This window comes from Psammomys obesus, unplaced genomic scaffold (assembly GCF_907164565.1).
Source record: "Psammomys obesus unplaced genomic scaffold, mPsaObe1.curated_primary_1811, whole genome shotgun sequence".
In the NCBI taxonomy this organism is placed as follows: domain Eukaryota; kingdom Metazoa; phylum Chordata; class Mammalia; order Rodentia; family Muridae; genus Psammomys; species Psammomys obesus.
Genome location: NW_026592112.1, coordinates 4173 through 21154, shown reverse-complemented (window position 1 = coordinate 21154; position 16982 = coordinate 4173). Strand labels below are relative to the sequence as shown.

General features: G+C 49.3%; 1 protein-coding gene across 1 annotated transcript; it reads right to left on the bottom strand.

Annotated features, from left to right (window-relative positions):
• Nucleotides 1-612: 612 nt before the first annotated feature.
• Nucleotides 613-15656, bottom strand: LOC129680782 (protein mono-ADP-ribosyltransferase PARP14-like; the record flags this gene model as incomplete). Its single annotated transcript, XM_055612519.1, has 6 exons — nucleotides 15366-15656; nucleotides 10476-10606; nucleotides 9308-9341; nucleotides 7573-7806; nucleotides 4665-4901; nucleotides 613-2843 (listed from the first exon to the last, which is right to left on the bottom strand). Coding segments are annotated over exons 1-6 (3054 nt in total), but the record flags the coding sequence as incomplete, so codon positions are not given.
• Between the last annotated feature and the right edge of the window lie 1326 nt (nucleotides 15657-16982).

Genomic DNA, 16982 nt, shown 5'->3' with positions numbered 1-16982 from the left:
CACTCCTTCCTCACAAAGGACCAACAAGTGGGTTCAGGGAACTGAGCGCCCTCCACTCCAGCACCCAAGTTCACCCTTGCTCACATCTATGGTCAGATTTCTGTCTTCTGCATTTCCCATGCTTTTTTCCACACCTGTAACCCTGACAGGACCCGACCCCAGCTGGACCAAAACATGACAGATGTAAAATGATGAAAATGCAGAGAAGTATGCAATGGCTACTACTATGGGTCTGAAGTTATTGGGATAAAGGGACCTATCTTCTCTGTGTAGCCTTTGCTTTGTAGACCAGGCTGGCCTCGAACTCACAGAGATCTCCCCCCCCCACCCACACCCACCCCACCCCCACCCCGCCTCTGCTTCTCCGAGTCCTGGGATTGCAGGTGTGCACCACAGCACCCAGCTGGAGAGAACTATCTCAGTGCCCTTTCAACTCTTTCAAACATACCAAATCTCTATTCCTGAGTGATTTGACAAGAAGTCCAGTGTCTACGGCGGAGTAGGAGAGCATGGAGTTTTCCTCCGTTTTCTTCCCCTCCACCTTGTCCCTCAGCAAAGCAGGCACAGACCGTGCGACATCACAGCACATGGGCGGTGAACTGGGACACTCACCTTGGCATCCTGCACACCTCCTTCCACCAGGCGGATTCTCAGGCCTTCGGGTGACACCAGCAGACAGCCCTGATTCTGTGGTGTTTTCCCAGGGGGTACTAATGCCTTTGAACTGGGTGGGAAATCTATGTGGAAAAGAGTGTCTCTATACGTGGTTTTCACGGCTTCCACAAAGGCCTCTGCAACCTTTGCAGACAGGCCCACCAGATAAATCTTTTTCAAGGTGTGTCCGTCTTGCTTGCGTAGGACGTTTTCCTTGATGGCTGAAACAATGGTTGCCACACACTGGTCTAAGGGGAAGCCAAAGATCCCAGCGCTGATAGCTGGTATGGCTATGGATTGGCACTTGTACTTTTCGGCTAAAGTGAGACTTTGATGCACAGCTTTCTTTAACAGGCTCACACACGCCACAACCTTATCCCTTTCCCACCGAGGCCCTACCGCGTGGATGACATGATGGCAAGGGAGCTTGCCTGCTTTCGAGATGATCGCATTGCCAGGGAATATCAGGCCGCCTTGTTTCACTATCTGGTTACATGCTGCTTGAAGTTCAGGGCCAGCCGCTTTCGCCAGGGAGCCTGCCAGACCGCTGATGTGCTGCAGGTTCTCATTGGCCGCGTTCACCACCACATCGACAGGAAACAGGGCCAGGTCTCCCTGCTGTACGACCAGCGTGACTCCAGGGGCTATGTCCCTCTGTAAGAGGCACTTCTGCTCCTTACTGCCGCCTCCCCCCTTCTCGCCACCCTCCTGGAGCTCAATGATGCATCCGTACTGGCGCCTCATCTCCATTCTGTAATACGATTCTTTATCCTGGAAGAAGTGCCTGGCACCGGCTTTGTCAGTCTGGAATTGTTTGACACAGACGGAATCCCGGATTTCCTTGACTGTGTTCACGCACTCTAGAACGTTCTTCTTGGAGCCGGTTAGCAAAATGCTGTTTGGGTTGTCTTTAGGTTGGAAATTCACCTGCACGTTTGTCTTTTTTGTCTTCGACAGCAGCCTCCTGTCCATCTTTAAATAGTCAATTATCAAGGACGGTTCTAGCTCAACCAGTCTTTCCACTTTCGTGTTGTTTTCCAAGAACTCGAAGAGCTGGCTGTGGATTTCATTTACTTGCTTCACACAGCCCGCAACAATGACCTCAGCGACGGTCCCTGAGGTTAATTCATTCTTTACCGCGATGGTTGCGGAGGAGCTGTGTCTCTTTTGCAGAGATTGAACTTTCTTTTTCCACGCATTGCCTTTAAGAACTTCCTTGTCCTCAACCTCTATGTGCTTATGACTTAAAGCACCGAGCATCTTCTTCTCAGCTTCTGCCAGGACTTGGGAAGACCAACCGGTTAAGAGAACGGATGTGCCTTTCAGCTCGTACGTGGCAAGGTTGGTCTGTGCCTCGAAAAGGGTCTTGGAGAGTTCCCGGCTGTCTGCTTGCTGCAGAAACATGAAGACTTCAGAAGAAACCAAGATGTCTTTCTGAGCCATGACGTACACCTTTTCCTGGATGTCACACTTCACTTTGTAGACGTCTGCTGGGAGCCCCTTAAGGCACAGGTGCTGGGCGGTGGTGTCGTAAGAGATCTCCATCTCCGGGTAGCCTTGCTTTAGCTCCCTCAGGAAACCGCTGTGCTGCAAGAGAAAATACTTTCCCGGAGGGATGGTCATGGTCTCCTTCAGACTCTGCTCTTCCCTTCTGAGCTTTTCGGTGGTGCTGTCTATCAATTCCTTGATTCGCTGGCTAATGTCTTGGACATCTTCTGACTTTCCCGCTATGGTGAGACTCTCCTTCTCAAACTCAATCAAAACTCTGTCATCTCTTAACTCATGCTTGATGATGTCCCACACTGGCAAACACACCTCAAACAGCTTAACTTCGTATCTAGACCTGATGCCGGAGAGCGCAGCGGATGCATCATTCTTCCAGGTCTTAATGCTTGGTCTGTGACTGGCTAAGGTGGCCGCTGGTCTGACGGTCAGTTTGCCATTGGTTTCAGACCACACTAGCTCACAGTGACAGCGTCTCATTTCCTCATTTATCTCCTCGATCAGGTGATTGTGTTTTTGAAAGAACTTCAACAGAGGAAGACCCAAAGACTCTTGGAAAGATGCTGGAAGCTTCACCAGGGGCTTCTCCTCGCCGTACAAGGCTGTGCCCAGAGAGACATAATAAGGGAAGACAGACAGCGGCATCTTGTTGTAGCTGTGTTTCTTGGCCAAAATGGTGTCTAACACTTTAAAAGCAAAATAAAGGAATGAATGAGTGAATGAATGAATAAATAAATAAATAAAGGTGATGCCGATGTCACACATTTCAAAAGAGTACAAAACAAAACAAGCTTTTCTAGAGGACAAAAATTCTCTAGTGTTTGTACAAGTTCAAGGGAGCATCCTCCCACATGGTCACATAGAAGCAGATAGGCAGTACCTTCACAAGGCACACTTCATCTAATGCAATCATTACTTTGTATTCTCATCCTCCATATATAAACTGATACATAGTAACTCACAGGGCAAACTTTAGCCGAGGCAATAATTGCTTTCTCTACTCTACACTGAAGTCTTGTTTGATTCTATCATCCTTCTGAGGTTACTGATGTACAGACACAAACGTGGACTCAAGCACACGGCTGGTATTTGTACCAGCACAACCACTGTAATCCTCAGGGAGAAACTTCCTGTCGTCTGTCCCTTCCTGTGGAGCCCCATAATTTTAACTTTCATACTACACCTAAAATTATTAATATCTTCGCAGGAGAAGCCTGTGCTCTGCATCACTTTCCCAAGCCTTTTACATGCCTTTAATCTTGACAGCAGCCTTCTCGGGTAAAGATTCTATGACATCCTACACGTGAGAAAGCTGAGGCTGGGAAAGGTCAGGGTTCCACAGAACAAGGTATCATCTGAGCTCATTTCCAGCGTGAGCCAATCCAGCCTCCATGCTCTTGCCCCTATGCCAAACCAAAATCCTCCTCACAGTCTTTGGAGAGCCCAGCCTCAGAGGTCACAATTTGGTAAGGCCTTCCCCATTATAATCCCCTATCTGCCATGTGTGCCAGGATAGCTACCACAGCCTGCCCCTGGGTGGATGCTCTCATTCTCTCTCTCTCTCTCTCTCTCTCTGTCTCTCTCTCTCTCTCTCCCCCTCCCACCCTCTAAGACTCGCCCCACTTTGCTACAGTTGTTGAGCAAGTGTAAGTAGTATCGGCATGGAAATTAGAGTCAATCCAGCAAGAGCTTGGATTGAAATAGCACCCGTGGTAGAAAGATGCTTAAACAAAAATAATACCCTTGTGTACAACTCAGTCCTAGGGCAGGCATCAGGCCAGAATGAGGCCCAAAGATGTAGGTTCAACCTCCCACAGCGGCTCCAGAGAGGTGGCACACCTAGCCAGCCTGAGGGACCTCTAGCACGGACTCAGCACCACCCTAGGCCGAGCACTGTTCAGGGATTATTTCCTTTAATTCTCACAGCGCTTCTCTGAGGTAACTGATACGCTATCACTACAGACGAGAAAAACAGAAAGCTTGAGGGTTAAAGGTCCAAATCCAGTGAACAGCAATTAGGATTCGAACTCAAGTCCGCCTGACTCATCGAAGACCTCATCATCAATATGACTTTCAGTCTCCACCCTGAGGTTTCGGGAAAATGTCCCCATTAAGTTCTGGCTCAACACAGTGACAGGAGAAGGGGGAACAGAAACGATTTGTAGAGCTATACGTGCTTCTGACTACATCTTTACCTACGCTTGCTGGAATCAATTTCAGAATCAACGTGGAGAACGAAAACATGGGCCTGTCTCTTCGTGAGTATAGCCTGTCGAAGGCTCAGAGAACGGCAGCTCTTTTCAGTCATGGACTCGGGAGAGGCTCTCCCGTTGTCCACTTCGACAGAGCCTCTGCTGCTCGTTCCTCATCCTGCCCCAAATCCTGTCAATGAGTGAGTGGTCGATGCCTTTCTGACAGATTAACGGACAAACGCTTGAGGTTTAAGTAACTGCTACAGTGGCCAAATGTCTGGGTTATGCCCAGGATGGTGGGCAGAGACACGGTACCTTTGCTGTCACAAAACTCAACCAGCGCCGAACTCTCTTCGGGGAAGCACTCCACCCGGGCAACGCTTCCGCCACCATTGGAAGGGTTTTCAAAGAAGAGCTGCAGCTGGTAATCATCCACCCCAGGAGGGAGGTTTTCCACCCTCACTACATTTGTGGGTTCCAGAAGCCTTGGGGTGAGCTGGAGTCGTTGATTTGAGGGGTGGCTGATACAATCAATAATAAACTTTTTGGTGTCTACAAGACAAAAATAAAATGAGAACATTTCGATGACATCTCTAGACCGGATTGAAGAAATGGCTTGGCTACAAGCTGAGATGGGGGAACCAGCCAGTTGCTGTATTCTCTGCCACCGAGCTGTCCTGAGTGCTTTACTCACGATGCCATCCCTCTGCCCAGTTTCTCAAGGAGCCCGCACCCACAGCCAGGCTACCAACTCCAAACTCATAGCCAAGTAGCACTCTCAGTTTTCCCTCTCTCTCCCTCTCTCTCTTACACACACACACACACACACACACACACACACACACACACACACACGTCATGTTTTAAAACCCCCCTCTTTCGTCCTTGTGCCTACACTGGCCTGTGTCTGCAATGCCCTTCTCCGACATGTGAGAGGGAGGTGTTCTGGTTTTATTGTAACGCTGAGGATCAAATCCAACCACACTCCCATCACTATGTCTGCAGGCTCCTCTGCTCTCTCATTTGGTCCCATTTAGCTTTGGAGTATGGATGTCCTGTATAAGGTCTCTAATTTAAAGGCTAAATAAGAGGAGAGTTGCCAAGTGGATAAAAGAAGGAGGGAACGATGGCGGCATGAATGGGCTTGGTTCAGTTTGGACATGGTCAGAGGACACTGCCGGAGCACACGCTCAGAGCACAACAATGCGCGTCCTTGTCTCCACCCCTCACAGCTCACAGACAACTTCTCTTTCATCTTCATTATTCATTTACACGAATGCCTCCTTCCTGCTCCCAGACCGGGTTCCCGCAGAGAGGGAGCTATGACTTATTCATCCCTGTGCCTCGGCTCCTCAACCAGCACCTGGCCCGTAAGAGTGGCTATAGGTTGAATCTTAACAGCTCCCAGAGGCTCATGGGTTAAAGGCTTGGTCCTCAACATGATGCTATAGAGAAGTGGTAGGTCCCCTATCAAGAGAGGATGAAGGGGACAAGATGGTACTCTCTCTCTCTCTCTCTCTCCTGGTTATTGAGATAGACAGTCTTCTATGTGTTTTCACCATGCCTCACCAGAAGCCCCAAAACAATATGGCAAACTGATCAAGAACTGTAGCCAGCCAGGTGTGGTGGTGCACGCCTGTAACCCCAGAACTCAGGGAGGCAGAGGCAGGCAGATCTCTGTGAGTTAGAGACCAGCCTGGTCTACAGAGCAAGTTTCAGGACAGCCAGGATTACAAGATAGAGAAATCCTGTCTTGAAAAACAAAAACAAACAAACAAACAAAAAATACTGAAGCCACCAAAACTATGAGCCAAAATAACCCTTTCTTTTTATAGCTGGTCGCCTCAGGTATTTGTTACAGTAACAGAAAGCTAACACCGTATGTATTGAAGACTGTTGGCTCAATGAACAGAAGCAAAGTCGTTTAAATTCAAATGTCCCTTCCAGGGGTTGGAGAGATGGTTCAGAGATTGACAGCATTCAGTGCCTTTGCAGAGGACTCTAATTCAGTTTCCATCGTCCACCTGGAAGCTCACGACCACCTGTAACTCCAGTTGCAGGAGACCTAATGTCCTCTACTGGCTTCTGCCGACACTGCATGCATGTGGTACAAACAGACGTGCAGGCAAAGCATTCCCTTTATAAAAAAAAAATTAGTAAACTTGAAAGAACAACAGTGCCCTTTATCAAATCCTTCCCATGCCTCAGGTATTACGTGAAGTGTCAGCTCATTAAATCCTCAAAGGAATTTATTTAAGTACAATCACCCCCGTTTTATGGATGAGTGGACAAGGAACAGATGCATACAACCACTTAAGTGCCCGGGCTAGAGTTCTGACCACACCACCTGTGAGCTTGATTAACACCCCACGACCATGACCGTAGGACTCGAGAGCTCAGATTTGTAATTTTCCCGGTTTGAGGTGAAGATGGTTCTTGCTTGTGACCATGACCTAACAGAACACTCGTCTTCTTTCTCATGTTTGTGTGTATGTGTGTGTGTGCATTTGGAGGCTAGATAGAGGACAACTTGTAAGAAGCCCAGGGATCAAACTCGGGCTGTCAGGCTCGGCAGCAAGTGCCCTTGCCTGTTCTGCGATCTTGCTGGCCGGGGCACTCATTGTCCCCAGGAAGTGGGCTCCCTCATCTCTGCATGCGTGACCGTGAAAGGGTTATACCAAAGAGAAGTGTGGTAATGTGGCAGGAGGAAGGGGAGAAGAGGTCAGCTGGCCAGGGTCAAATCCAGTTCCGGTCTCTCAGCACCACTGTGCCCTGTGTCACAGGGTCCTTGAAAGGAAGGAGTAAATTAGCACATGCAGATATGAGCAGGTGCCTGACTTGGAGCAAGCACTGAAGGGTAAGTTTGATGGCATCATTGCCTTCCAGTAAGTGCAGCACGGTAACAGGTCTGTCTTTACTCCTCCCAGGGATGTAAAAGTCCAAGCTCATTCACTCGGTATCACCTTACGATTCTCATTTCTCCCCACCCCTACCCCACCCACTCCAGCAAACACACAATAGAAAGTGGTCTGTTGAACACACTCAAACTTGCTCTGAAAATGAGTTTGTTTCTCTTTCAAAACATGGAGGGTAGAGGCATCGGTATTGACTTAGAGAGATCTGTCTAACTCACTATGACAAAGGGTCATACTTTCAGAGACCGGCTCAGATCCTGGGGTGTGGCACACAGAGGCCTGGGAACACAGTGCCCCCTGGCACTCACCTATAGGCTTCTGAAAGGTAACCACAGCAAGGTTGAAGTCCCGGATCATTTCCATCTTAAAGTCATCACTGGGGAGGCCACTCAGGTTCTCCACTAGGATGGTCAGTACTATGTCGGCTACTCTCTCTGGCAGGTTTTCAAATACCACCATAGAGGAAGCATGTTCACATTCTTTTGGGACGTTTTCCGTTTTCTCAGATCCATCGCTAGGAGAACGTGTTGTGTCCAAGTCATCTGATAAATTATGAAAGGTATAAAATATTAAATCATGGTTCTATTAAAACAAGTTATCCTAAGACAACTCCCCCCTGCAACTCCCCGACTCCAATTTTACCATCTCTTGGCTAACTCATCTAAAAGGAAATCTCAAGATAATGAAGCTTTTGCTTTAGTGAGTTAAAAACTAAAATGCAGAGCTGGGTGGTGGTGGCACACGCTTTTAATGCCAGCACTTTGGAGTCAGAGGCAGGCAGATCTCTGTGAATTCAAGGCCAGCCTGGTCCACTGAGTGAGTTCCAGGACAGCCACGGCTACGTAGAAAGAAACTCTTTGTCTTGAAAAACCTAAACCTTAGCACTGTCTTGTTGTTATCATCAATCTGATCTTATTCCTTTTTTTTTTTTTTCTGCTTTGTCTATCTGACAATATACATGGTCCCTCCTGTGCCTCTCAAGTACTAGACTGTCATCACGGAACTGGGTCTCTAAAAGCAGGGTGTGCCTTTCCTCATCTTTGCATTGCTGGCAAGCGCCATACAGCTGGAGCTTGCCAGATGTTTGCTGGATTAGAGCAGCACTGTCTGGCTCCCTCTAGGAGAGCGAGGATCTCAGAGGGTGTGCACACAGTCATGCTAAACAAAAGAATACTGTAAAGATTACCACTATAACATTATGAATGAGGAATTGACCCACAGGGTAAGACAGCTTGTTGTGTAAGTATGAGGTCCAGAGCCTGAATCTCCAGAACCCTGTAAGAGCTGGGCATGGCTATGTGTGCCCAGTGTAGAGGGTGGAGATGGGCAGATCCCAAGAGCAGCCTGGTCAGCAGGCCTAGGCAAAGGGGCAAACTTTAGGTTCAGAGAGAGACCCAGTCTCCGAGCCAGAAGGCAGAGTGCGATGGAGGGAAAGAAAGAATTCCTTTCCCTAAGCCTTGGGTGTCTGCATCTCTTCTTTACTCTTGCTTATCTTACCCGGCACGGTTCTTTGTTTGTTAGACTTTATAAGGGTATTAGTCATGCCTTCATTAAAGTCTGGGACTTTAACGTGATAAATCAGGAGACCCCACCCCAAGTCCCTGTGCTGGCTGTTCCCTGCAGCTGATGAGGAAGAGCTGGGCAGCTGGGTTCCACCATCGACACACCCAGTGTTCACAGAGCACTAATACTGAGAGAGCCACACAGCGTCCACCACACTTGCTATCCTTGCTGTTCGTTGCCACCCAGGCACAAGCGTTCATCACCACCTCCCAGCTCTTCCCCTCTCATCTGCAAACTCCTCCCGGCACCAGAAAGAGCCGGTCCTATTCTTCTGCTGGGAGCCCTAACTGCGGCAGGAGCTCCCTCAGGGACCGCTTCATACTCATCTGCTAAGACAAGGTGATGCAACTCAAGGCAGCTCCAAGCTGAGACGATCCTGCTATGTCTGAATCTTGAGGGGAAAAAAATCTCCCAGGCAACTTGTTTAATAAACGCAAAACTGCCTGGTGAACACGAGGGCCACCTCAGCTGAGACTTTACCTGATTTCACAGCATCTTCTTCTGTCTTGGATTCCTAGAACCCAAACAGTAAGAAAGCATTAATAAGTGAATCATTTCCTTATAAAAATAAGACACCTCTCGGGCCAGACTGGAGATGTAAGCTAAACTGAAATGATAACAACACGCTTGGGTAATGAGTAGGTGAATGGATTGGAGGCCACATGTCCCAGCGCTGTCTTCTTGCTGCTCACAGCAACCAGTGATGAAATGAGACGCACGCAAGAGTCCCCAGCTCATGCCAAATGTAAGCCAGCTTAGCCCACGCTTTCTCTACCCACACTTGACACTTCTTTCAGGTTTACTGTGTGTGCACAGAGCACACGCTTCGCAGACGTCCCTGGAGATCTTCTTCAGCACTGAGGAAATAGCACCCAGTGTGGGCCGCTGGCCTCTCCAGATGATGGAAAACAAGACAAACAGATGCAAATTTTGATGCCCCCAAATTTATTACTATTGCATCCCCCAAACTTTGATTCTTCTAAAAGTATCAAAAAGTTACTGCTTCACCAGGTGGTAGTGGCACAGACCTATAATCCCAGCACTCAGGGAGGCAGAGGCAGGCGGATCTTTGTGAATTTGAGGCCAGCCTGGTCTACAAAGAGAGTCCAGGTCAGTCAAGGCTACACAGAGAAACCCTGTCTCAGAAAAAAAAAACAAAAACAAAAATAAAAACAGTACATGCTTTTTTTCATTATTTATATAGCCTTTCTCCTTCCACAGTTTCAAGCTGTTGTTTTCACACTACTATAACTTAGGCCCTTATTCTTTACTTTTCGTTTGTTTGTTTTTTGAGACAGGGTGTTTCTGTGTAGCCCTGGCTGTCCTGGGCTTTATTTGTAAACTAGGCTGGCCTTGGGCTCACAGAGATCCGCCTGCCTCTGCCTCCCAACTACAGGGACTACAGGCATGCGCCACCACGCCTGGCTTCCTTTTTCTTTTCTTTTTGAGATAATCTCACTTTGTAGCCTAGGCCAGCCTGGACTTACTGCATAGACCAGGCTAGTCTTGAATTCTGCTTACCTCTACATTCTCTAGTGCTACAATTAGAGGCAGGAGCCACCTCACCCAGCAAATCTTTACCATATTTTCATCATGGAGATTCCCACCACACACCTTGGGCTAACAGCCCCTCCTCGGGTTTCTTTACCTCTCCTGGAATTGCCTCCTTAGAGACTGAGGCTTCCCCTGGATCCGCGGGCAACCACACAGTTAACTTGAACGTTCCTTTTCCTTGTAACACTAATTCGTGATTCTTTTTCGCCAGAACATTCTGCCGGACTGAAACGAGAAAAAAAAAATTTAAGCCAAATTGGAAGCAATCTTTACTTACATATTTAGTCCACAATTTCTAGAGTCTTCACCCTGATTAGTCAGCAGCTGAGCTGGTTTCTCTAAGGAAACTCTGTAGGAGAGGGGGTTTGTTTTGAATTTCACCTTTAAATTTCCTTTGTGTGCATTATACATATGGTGCCCATGGCCTGGGCAGCCCTGTTCATGGGAAGGCCACATCAGGACCCTGGGCTTTGCCCTGCATCACCCTTTGCCTTCTAGAAACTGGGTCTCTCACTGAGCCTGAAGCTTGCCCTTTTGGCTAGGCTTGCTGGCCAAGGAGCTCCTGGGATCTGCCATCTCTGCTCTCTGCACTGGGCACATGTAGCCATGCCCAGCTGTTCCAGGGTGCCAGAGATTCAGACTCTAGACTCATACCTACACAACAAACCGTCTACCCAGTGAGCCATTCCCCTGCCCCTAATCTGACTGGGGTGTAGTTGTTCTGTGGTTTTTGACACCGGGTCTTTCTGTGTAACCCTGCCTACTTTAGAACCTGCTCTTTAAGTTCCCAGGCTGGACTCATAGATTTGCCTCTGTCTCCTAAGTGCTGGGGTCAAAGCATGTACCATCATGACCAGCTTAGTTTTTTGTTGTTGTTGTTTTGTTTTTTGAGACAGCGTTCCCCTGAGCTCTGGCTGTCTTAGACTTGCTTCGTAGACCAGGCTGGCCTCAAACTCACAGAGATCCACCTACCTCTGCCTCCTGAGTGTTGGGATTGAAGGTGTGTGCCACCACACCTGTCCTAAGATTTTTTGGGGGGGGGACAGAGGGGGCTGGACCTAATATCCACTGCTTTAGCTTAGCAATGGATTGTTCCCCAAGGGCCTTGAGATCACAAACACAGTTGCCCAGCTCATAGTGCTAACAGTCCTGGAAGCTTTAAGAGGCAGGGCCAGAGGAAGGAAGTCAGGCCACTGGGAGATGATTCTGTGGGAGGCCGAACTTGGTGTCCCTGGGACCCCTGCCCTTTCCTCCTTTCTTTATCACTTCAGCGGCCCAAAAGCAGCAGGCTGAGTGACTGTAGACTAAAAACTCACCAAAAATTGTTGAGCCCCAGATCAACAGTTCTTCCTCTATTCAAGTTGATTATCTCAGATACGTTATCATAGTAACCGAACTCTGGTGACCAATTTTAGCACCGTGCTAAACAAACAGATCTTACCCAGGAAGCCTCAGTCTTCTCATGGACTAACGAGGTAAATGGGGACTGTTTCCATCTGCTGCTAAGTGTATAACATTCGAGAGATACAGAGTTCGGGAGTGTAGTACCTGTGCTCTACTCAGGAGGCACCAAAGGTAGGAATATTTATAATTACAGGGGTGACTGGGTATACAGGATGATGAAAGCCATGTTTTAAGAAGGTGACCCAATCGGCTGTTATCAGAATGACCAAGAGTCCAGCCGTTTCAAGTGACACCTTAGCCTGCAATGATTAACAACCCATATTTGGTAGTAAAGGGAGCAGGAAAAAAATGGAATAGAGGAGGTTTTGCAAAAAAACAAAAAAACAAAACAAAACAAAACAAAAAAAACCAGAATGACAGCCCTGAGCAGCTGAACTACAGTGAAAACTGAACAGAATCCAAAGCCTTGCCATTTGATTTCAAACTCTGTCACAAACTAGCTGGGTGGCTGTAAAGAAAGAAAAGAGCTATGAACCGCAAGCATCAGAAGCAGCCATAGAGAGAGAAGCGAAAGATCAAGTGTAGTTCAAACAGTGGAGAACCGGAAAGGAACATGAGGGACAACCGGAAAGCAACAGGAGGGTCGTGGCCAGCACAGGAGCCGCTGCAAACTGTCCCAGAGAGTCCTGCAGTTCACAGAGGCAATCAAACGCTAGGTTCCTCTTGCACTCTGACGGGCTGGTCTGACGAGCCCAGAGCGTATCACATGGGAACTTGGAGAGGGGGCTCAGTGGTTAAGAGCACTCATGTGCTCTTCCGAAGGTCCTGAGTTCAATTCCCAGGACCCACATGGCACACAACTGTCTGACGCTGTCTCCTGAGCTCATCAGGAGGCAGAAGCAGGCAGATGTATGTGGAGACAAATGTACCCATGTACACTAAATAAACAAACAAACCAACAAACCAACCTTTACAAAAAAGGGACGACCGCTAGCTCTCCAACCTCTGCCTTGAAGAGGGCAGGCCAAAGGGGACTCGCGCCCTCTTCTGGCCTCTTCAAGCACTGTATGCACGTCTACAGACAGGTGCAGGCAAAAACCCATACACATACAATCAAAATAAATATTTTTGAGACAGTGTTTCTCTGTGCAGCCCCGGCTGTCCTGAAACTCACTCTGTAGACCAGACTGGACTCGAACTCAGAGATCTGCCTGCTTCTGCCTCTTGAGTGCTGGGAGTAAAGGTGTGAGTTATCACCATCGGGAATAAATCTTCTTTCTTTCTTTTTCTTTCTTTTTTTTTTTTTTAAAGAAGATGAATTCCCTTACTTCAAGGCTACCTAGGCCTTTACACAATAAACAGGAGGCAAATTAGCACTGGAAAGTATGATAAAGGGTGCCCATATGCAATGGAGTTTACGGTGTTTTGCGTTAAGGTCTGAAAACGTAGCTCATTCATAGAGTATCTGCCTGGTAGGCTCAAAGTTCTAATGAAAAAAAAATCGGCTTAATAGTTCTCTCCTGCTATTGTAGATGCCTATGAATAGTCAGGCCTTCTCGGGCTACTTCAGGGACAGAGGGCGATGTCCTCTACAGGAAAGAAACGGCTGCTGCCCTGGGACGGCAAGGCCAGTAAGTCTCCTGTAAATTATGTTGCAGGGAATTTCCTGATGACTTGCTGCTGAGGAAATGCTGTGTAGATAGGAAACCGAAAGTGAAAAGAGATTCCAGTCACCCTAATGACTGCCCCTCAACACTGTTACATTGTAACAGATTTGGAGTCAGCTGTGTTGGGAGTGAAACCAGGGGCATCCCCTGAGCTAGGAAGGAGAGGGGGTGTAGGGGCTGGGAGCCCTGTAGGGGAAAGCTGAGCAGAGACATCTGCTTTTGGTGACTTCATTGTGCGCACAGCCCACAGCCTTTCAGGACTGAGTCCCCTCGCCAGCCCTGGGGTCTTCAGCGAAGGCTAGAATTGGAGTCGTATTATCACAGCAATTATTTTTCCATGCCGTGTCATATGCTACTACCATCTTAGATATTCTCTCCATTTTGTTGGTTTGAGGTTCCCAATAAACAACAGAGATTTTTTTTTTTTAAGTTCAGCATGTCCCGGTCACTGTGGAGGGCTGGTGGCACATGCCCCCCCCCCCCCCCCTTCCCCACACCCTCATGTCCGGGAGTGTCTATAATAGAGCCTGAGCTGTATCTAGTTAGCCTATGACCGGGACGCCAGGAGTTTGTACCCCTAACAAACGACCAGCGTTTGAAGTTAGTGGCATTCTAGAGAGGAATGCTCTCCATCCAGGTCATGTCTCCTTGGATGCTGGCTGGCTGGAACCAAACCCTCTAACAGCGGTTCTTAACCTGTGGGTCTCGACCACTTGGGAATCTAATGACCGGTTCACGGGGTCATTAGAAAACGCAGATTTTTACGTTACAACTCATCATGTAAGCCAAATTACTTATACAGCAACAACGAAAATAATTTTATGGTTGGGGGGTCACCACAACAGGAGGAACTGCGTTAAAGGGCCGCAGCACTAGGAAAGTTGAGGACCTCGGCTCTCCGAAAAGTGAAAATGAGAAAAATAGCTTCTGCATAGATTCTGCCCCCATCGAGCACTCCCCTGTGGAACAGGACGATGAGGTCGTGCTCTCCGGAAGGGGTCAGAGCCACACAGTCTCTTGTGCCCAGGCTTCCTGAAAACCTGTTCTACTCCTTTCTCTTTCTTTTATTTTTTTTTTCTTCCTTCTTGGATTCCCACTGCCTCTCTCTCCCCTGGCCTAAATGTTTCCTCCAAATCCAGAAGGAGGGATTGCCTGCATTCTGAGGATGACCCTGGTCTACAGAATCTCAGCTGGAACCAAGCGGAGGCTTTGCGGAAGCCGCAGGCCTGGGGCTTCCACTCTCCCACCTGAGCAAGCAAGCGAGGCTGGGCCAGCCTTGACGAATGCAGAATGCAGACAGAGGTGGGGGACATTCAGCTGCTTAGCTTCCCGCAATGATGGAACCCCACCACCCACCACCCCAAACCCGGCTCGAAGCCTACAGCCACCTCCGGCCACCTTGGAGCTGAAGGACAAGGGAGGACAAGACCCCCGGCTGTGGCACCAGAGCTTTTCCCTTCTCAAGCTCACCTCCCAAAGAACCCTGCGGTGCTAGCTGCCCGGGACTCCTCCAGTTTCTTCAATCTTTTCCTGCTCCACTTGAATAATAAAAGCAGAACGATTTAAAAAAAAAAAAAAAAAAAAAAGGGGGGGGGGGGGAGAGAGAAAAAAAGAGAGAGAGAAAGAAAGAAAGAAAGAAAGAAAGAAAGAAAGAAAGAAAGAAAGAAAGAAAGAAAGAAAGAAAGAAAGAAAGAAAGAAGAGAGGAGAGGAGAAGAGAAAAGAGGAAAAGGCACGGGAAGGGTCACAGACAGCGCCAGGAAACGACCTTCCCACTCGGGGATGCGCTCGCCACCAAGATTCTGCCTCCACGACCCCCCTCTCCGATCGGGCCGCTGCCCAGTGCGGGGCCTGCCACGCGCGTCCCCGAACCCCGCGCGCGGAGGGGACCCTCCCCGGCCTGCGCGTCCCTCACCATCCTCCGGGGAGAAGAGCACCAGGAAGCGGGCTGGGTTCCCGGGCTCCGGGACGACCTCGCACTCCCCTCCGCCCGATTTCTTCCGGCTCTGAAAGTACATCTGCAGCTTGTTGGTCAAGTGCTTCGGGGGATCGGATCCCCAGGACCCCTCGACCAGCAGCGGGAAGGGGCCAGACGCCGCCATCCTGGCTGGACTAGGAAGCGACTGCCGGGTCGCCCAAAGCTGCTCGGTGTTATTCAACTTTCTTTCGCTTTCATTTCCTGGAAATCCCTCCCCGCCCTTAGTTTCTGTCTTCACCCAGCCGTCCAGGGATTGGAATAGTGCAACCCCCCCCCTCCGGGGCCGGGGCACACCTAGTCCCCCACTTTGTTCTCTTGCCCTCGACACCACCCAGAGAACCGTCCCACCGAGACTCTGGCCTCCAGTCCTCCTGCATAGCGGTTCCCTGGCTCCCTGGCTGGGCGCTTCACCGGGGCCGCAGCTGAGCTTTGCTCCATCACTAGGCTAGCTTTAACCCAAACCCCACACCCTACGAGGGAAGAAAAGGGCTCGCAAAATGATCCTCGCGAGGATGCTCCTTGCTCGCTTGAGGACCACCCAGCAGAATTTAACCTGCCCTTCCGGCTTCTGAGCTCTTGTTTTCTCCTCTGTGAACGCTTTCGTTCACAGACTCAGGGTTCGGGGTACCTTGCGCTAGGCCCCGTGCTCTCTGAGTGTTCAAAGGAAGGGACCCAAGAGACAGTAGATAGCGCTAGGTAGAAATACACAGGGGCTGCGGGAGGAGAGAGCAGAGGTTCCTAGCCAACTGTGGGGAGGTGGGGAAGAGCTAATGGGCATATGACGTGGCACCTGAAGCCTAAGGATCGAGAGATGACCTAGGCCTGGGGGACTCTGGGTGGTGGTTCCCTAGCCCAAAAGCACTCAGGCTGCCGCGTGATGGCTGGAGTGGACGCAGGGGAGAGGAGGTAAGCTGACCTGGGTGCTACAGGGGGATGGAGAAAGGGTGGGCTCGGGGCTGCCACTGGAGGCAAGACTCCAGTTCGCCCTGGAGCTGTCCAGGCAGGAGCCTGAATAGTAGTGTAAGAGTCAGGTGGGCAGACCGTGACAGGAGTGAGACCAGCCTGGGAATGTGGGTATCCTCAACACGTGACACAGGGAGGCTTTGCCATTCCGGGGCTAGGGTATGGTGGGCCTCTGGGGCCCCTTGGTAGCCCCATCTGATGGAGAACAGGGAGGGATGGAGGGTGTCTGAAAAAAGGAAGGGCGGAGGAGGCAGCAAAAATATCCTGATCTTTCCACAAGGTTGACTGGACTGGAAGACGTTGGGAGAAGGGGGTCAGGGCTCAGAAAGCTTTCATTTTTGTTTCTTGGATTTAAACATTTTGAAGATAGAAAGGTCCTAGGTGTGTGCGAATGTCGGTACAAAGAAGGGATGGGGAAGATACTGGTAGCATCAGCCACGATGTCCCAGGCGCCAGCAGTAAAGCATTGTGAATGGAGATTGGGGTTGGAGGTAGAGTGGGTAAAGATCCAGGCTTTTTTGTTGTTGTTGCTGGGTTTTTTTGTTTTTGTTTTTTGGTCTGGTTTGGTTTTTCCAGACAGCGTTTGTCTGT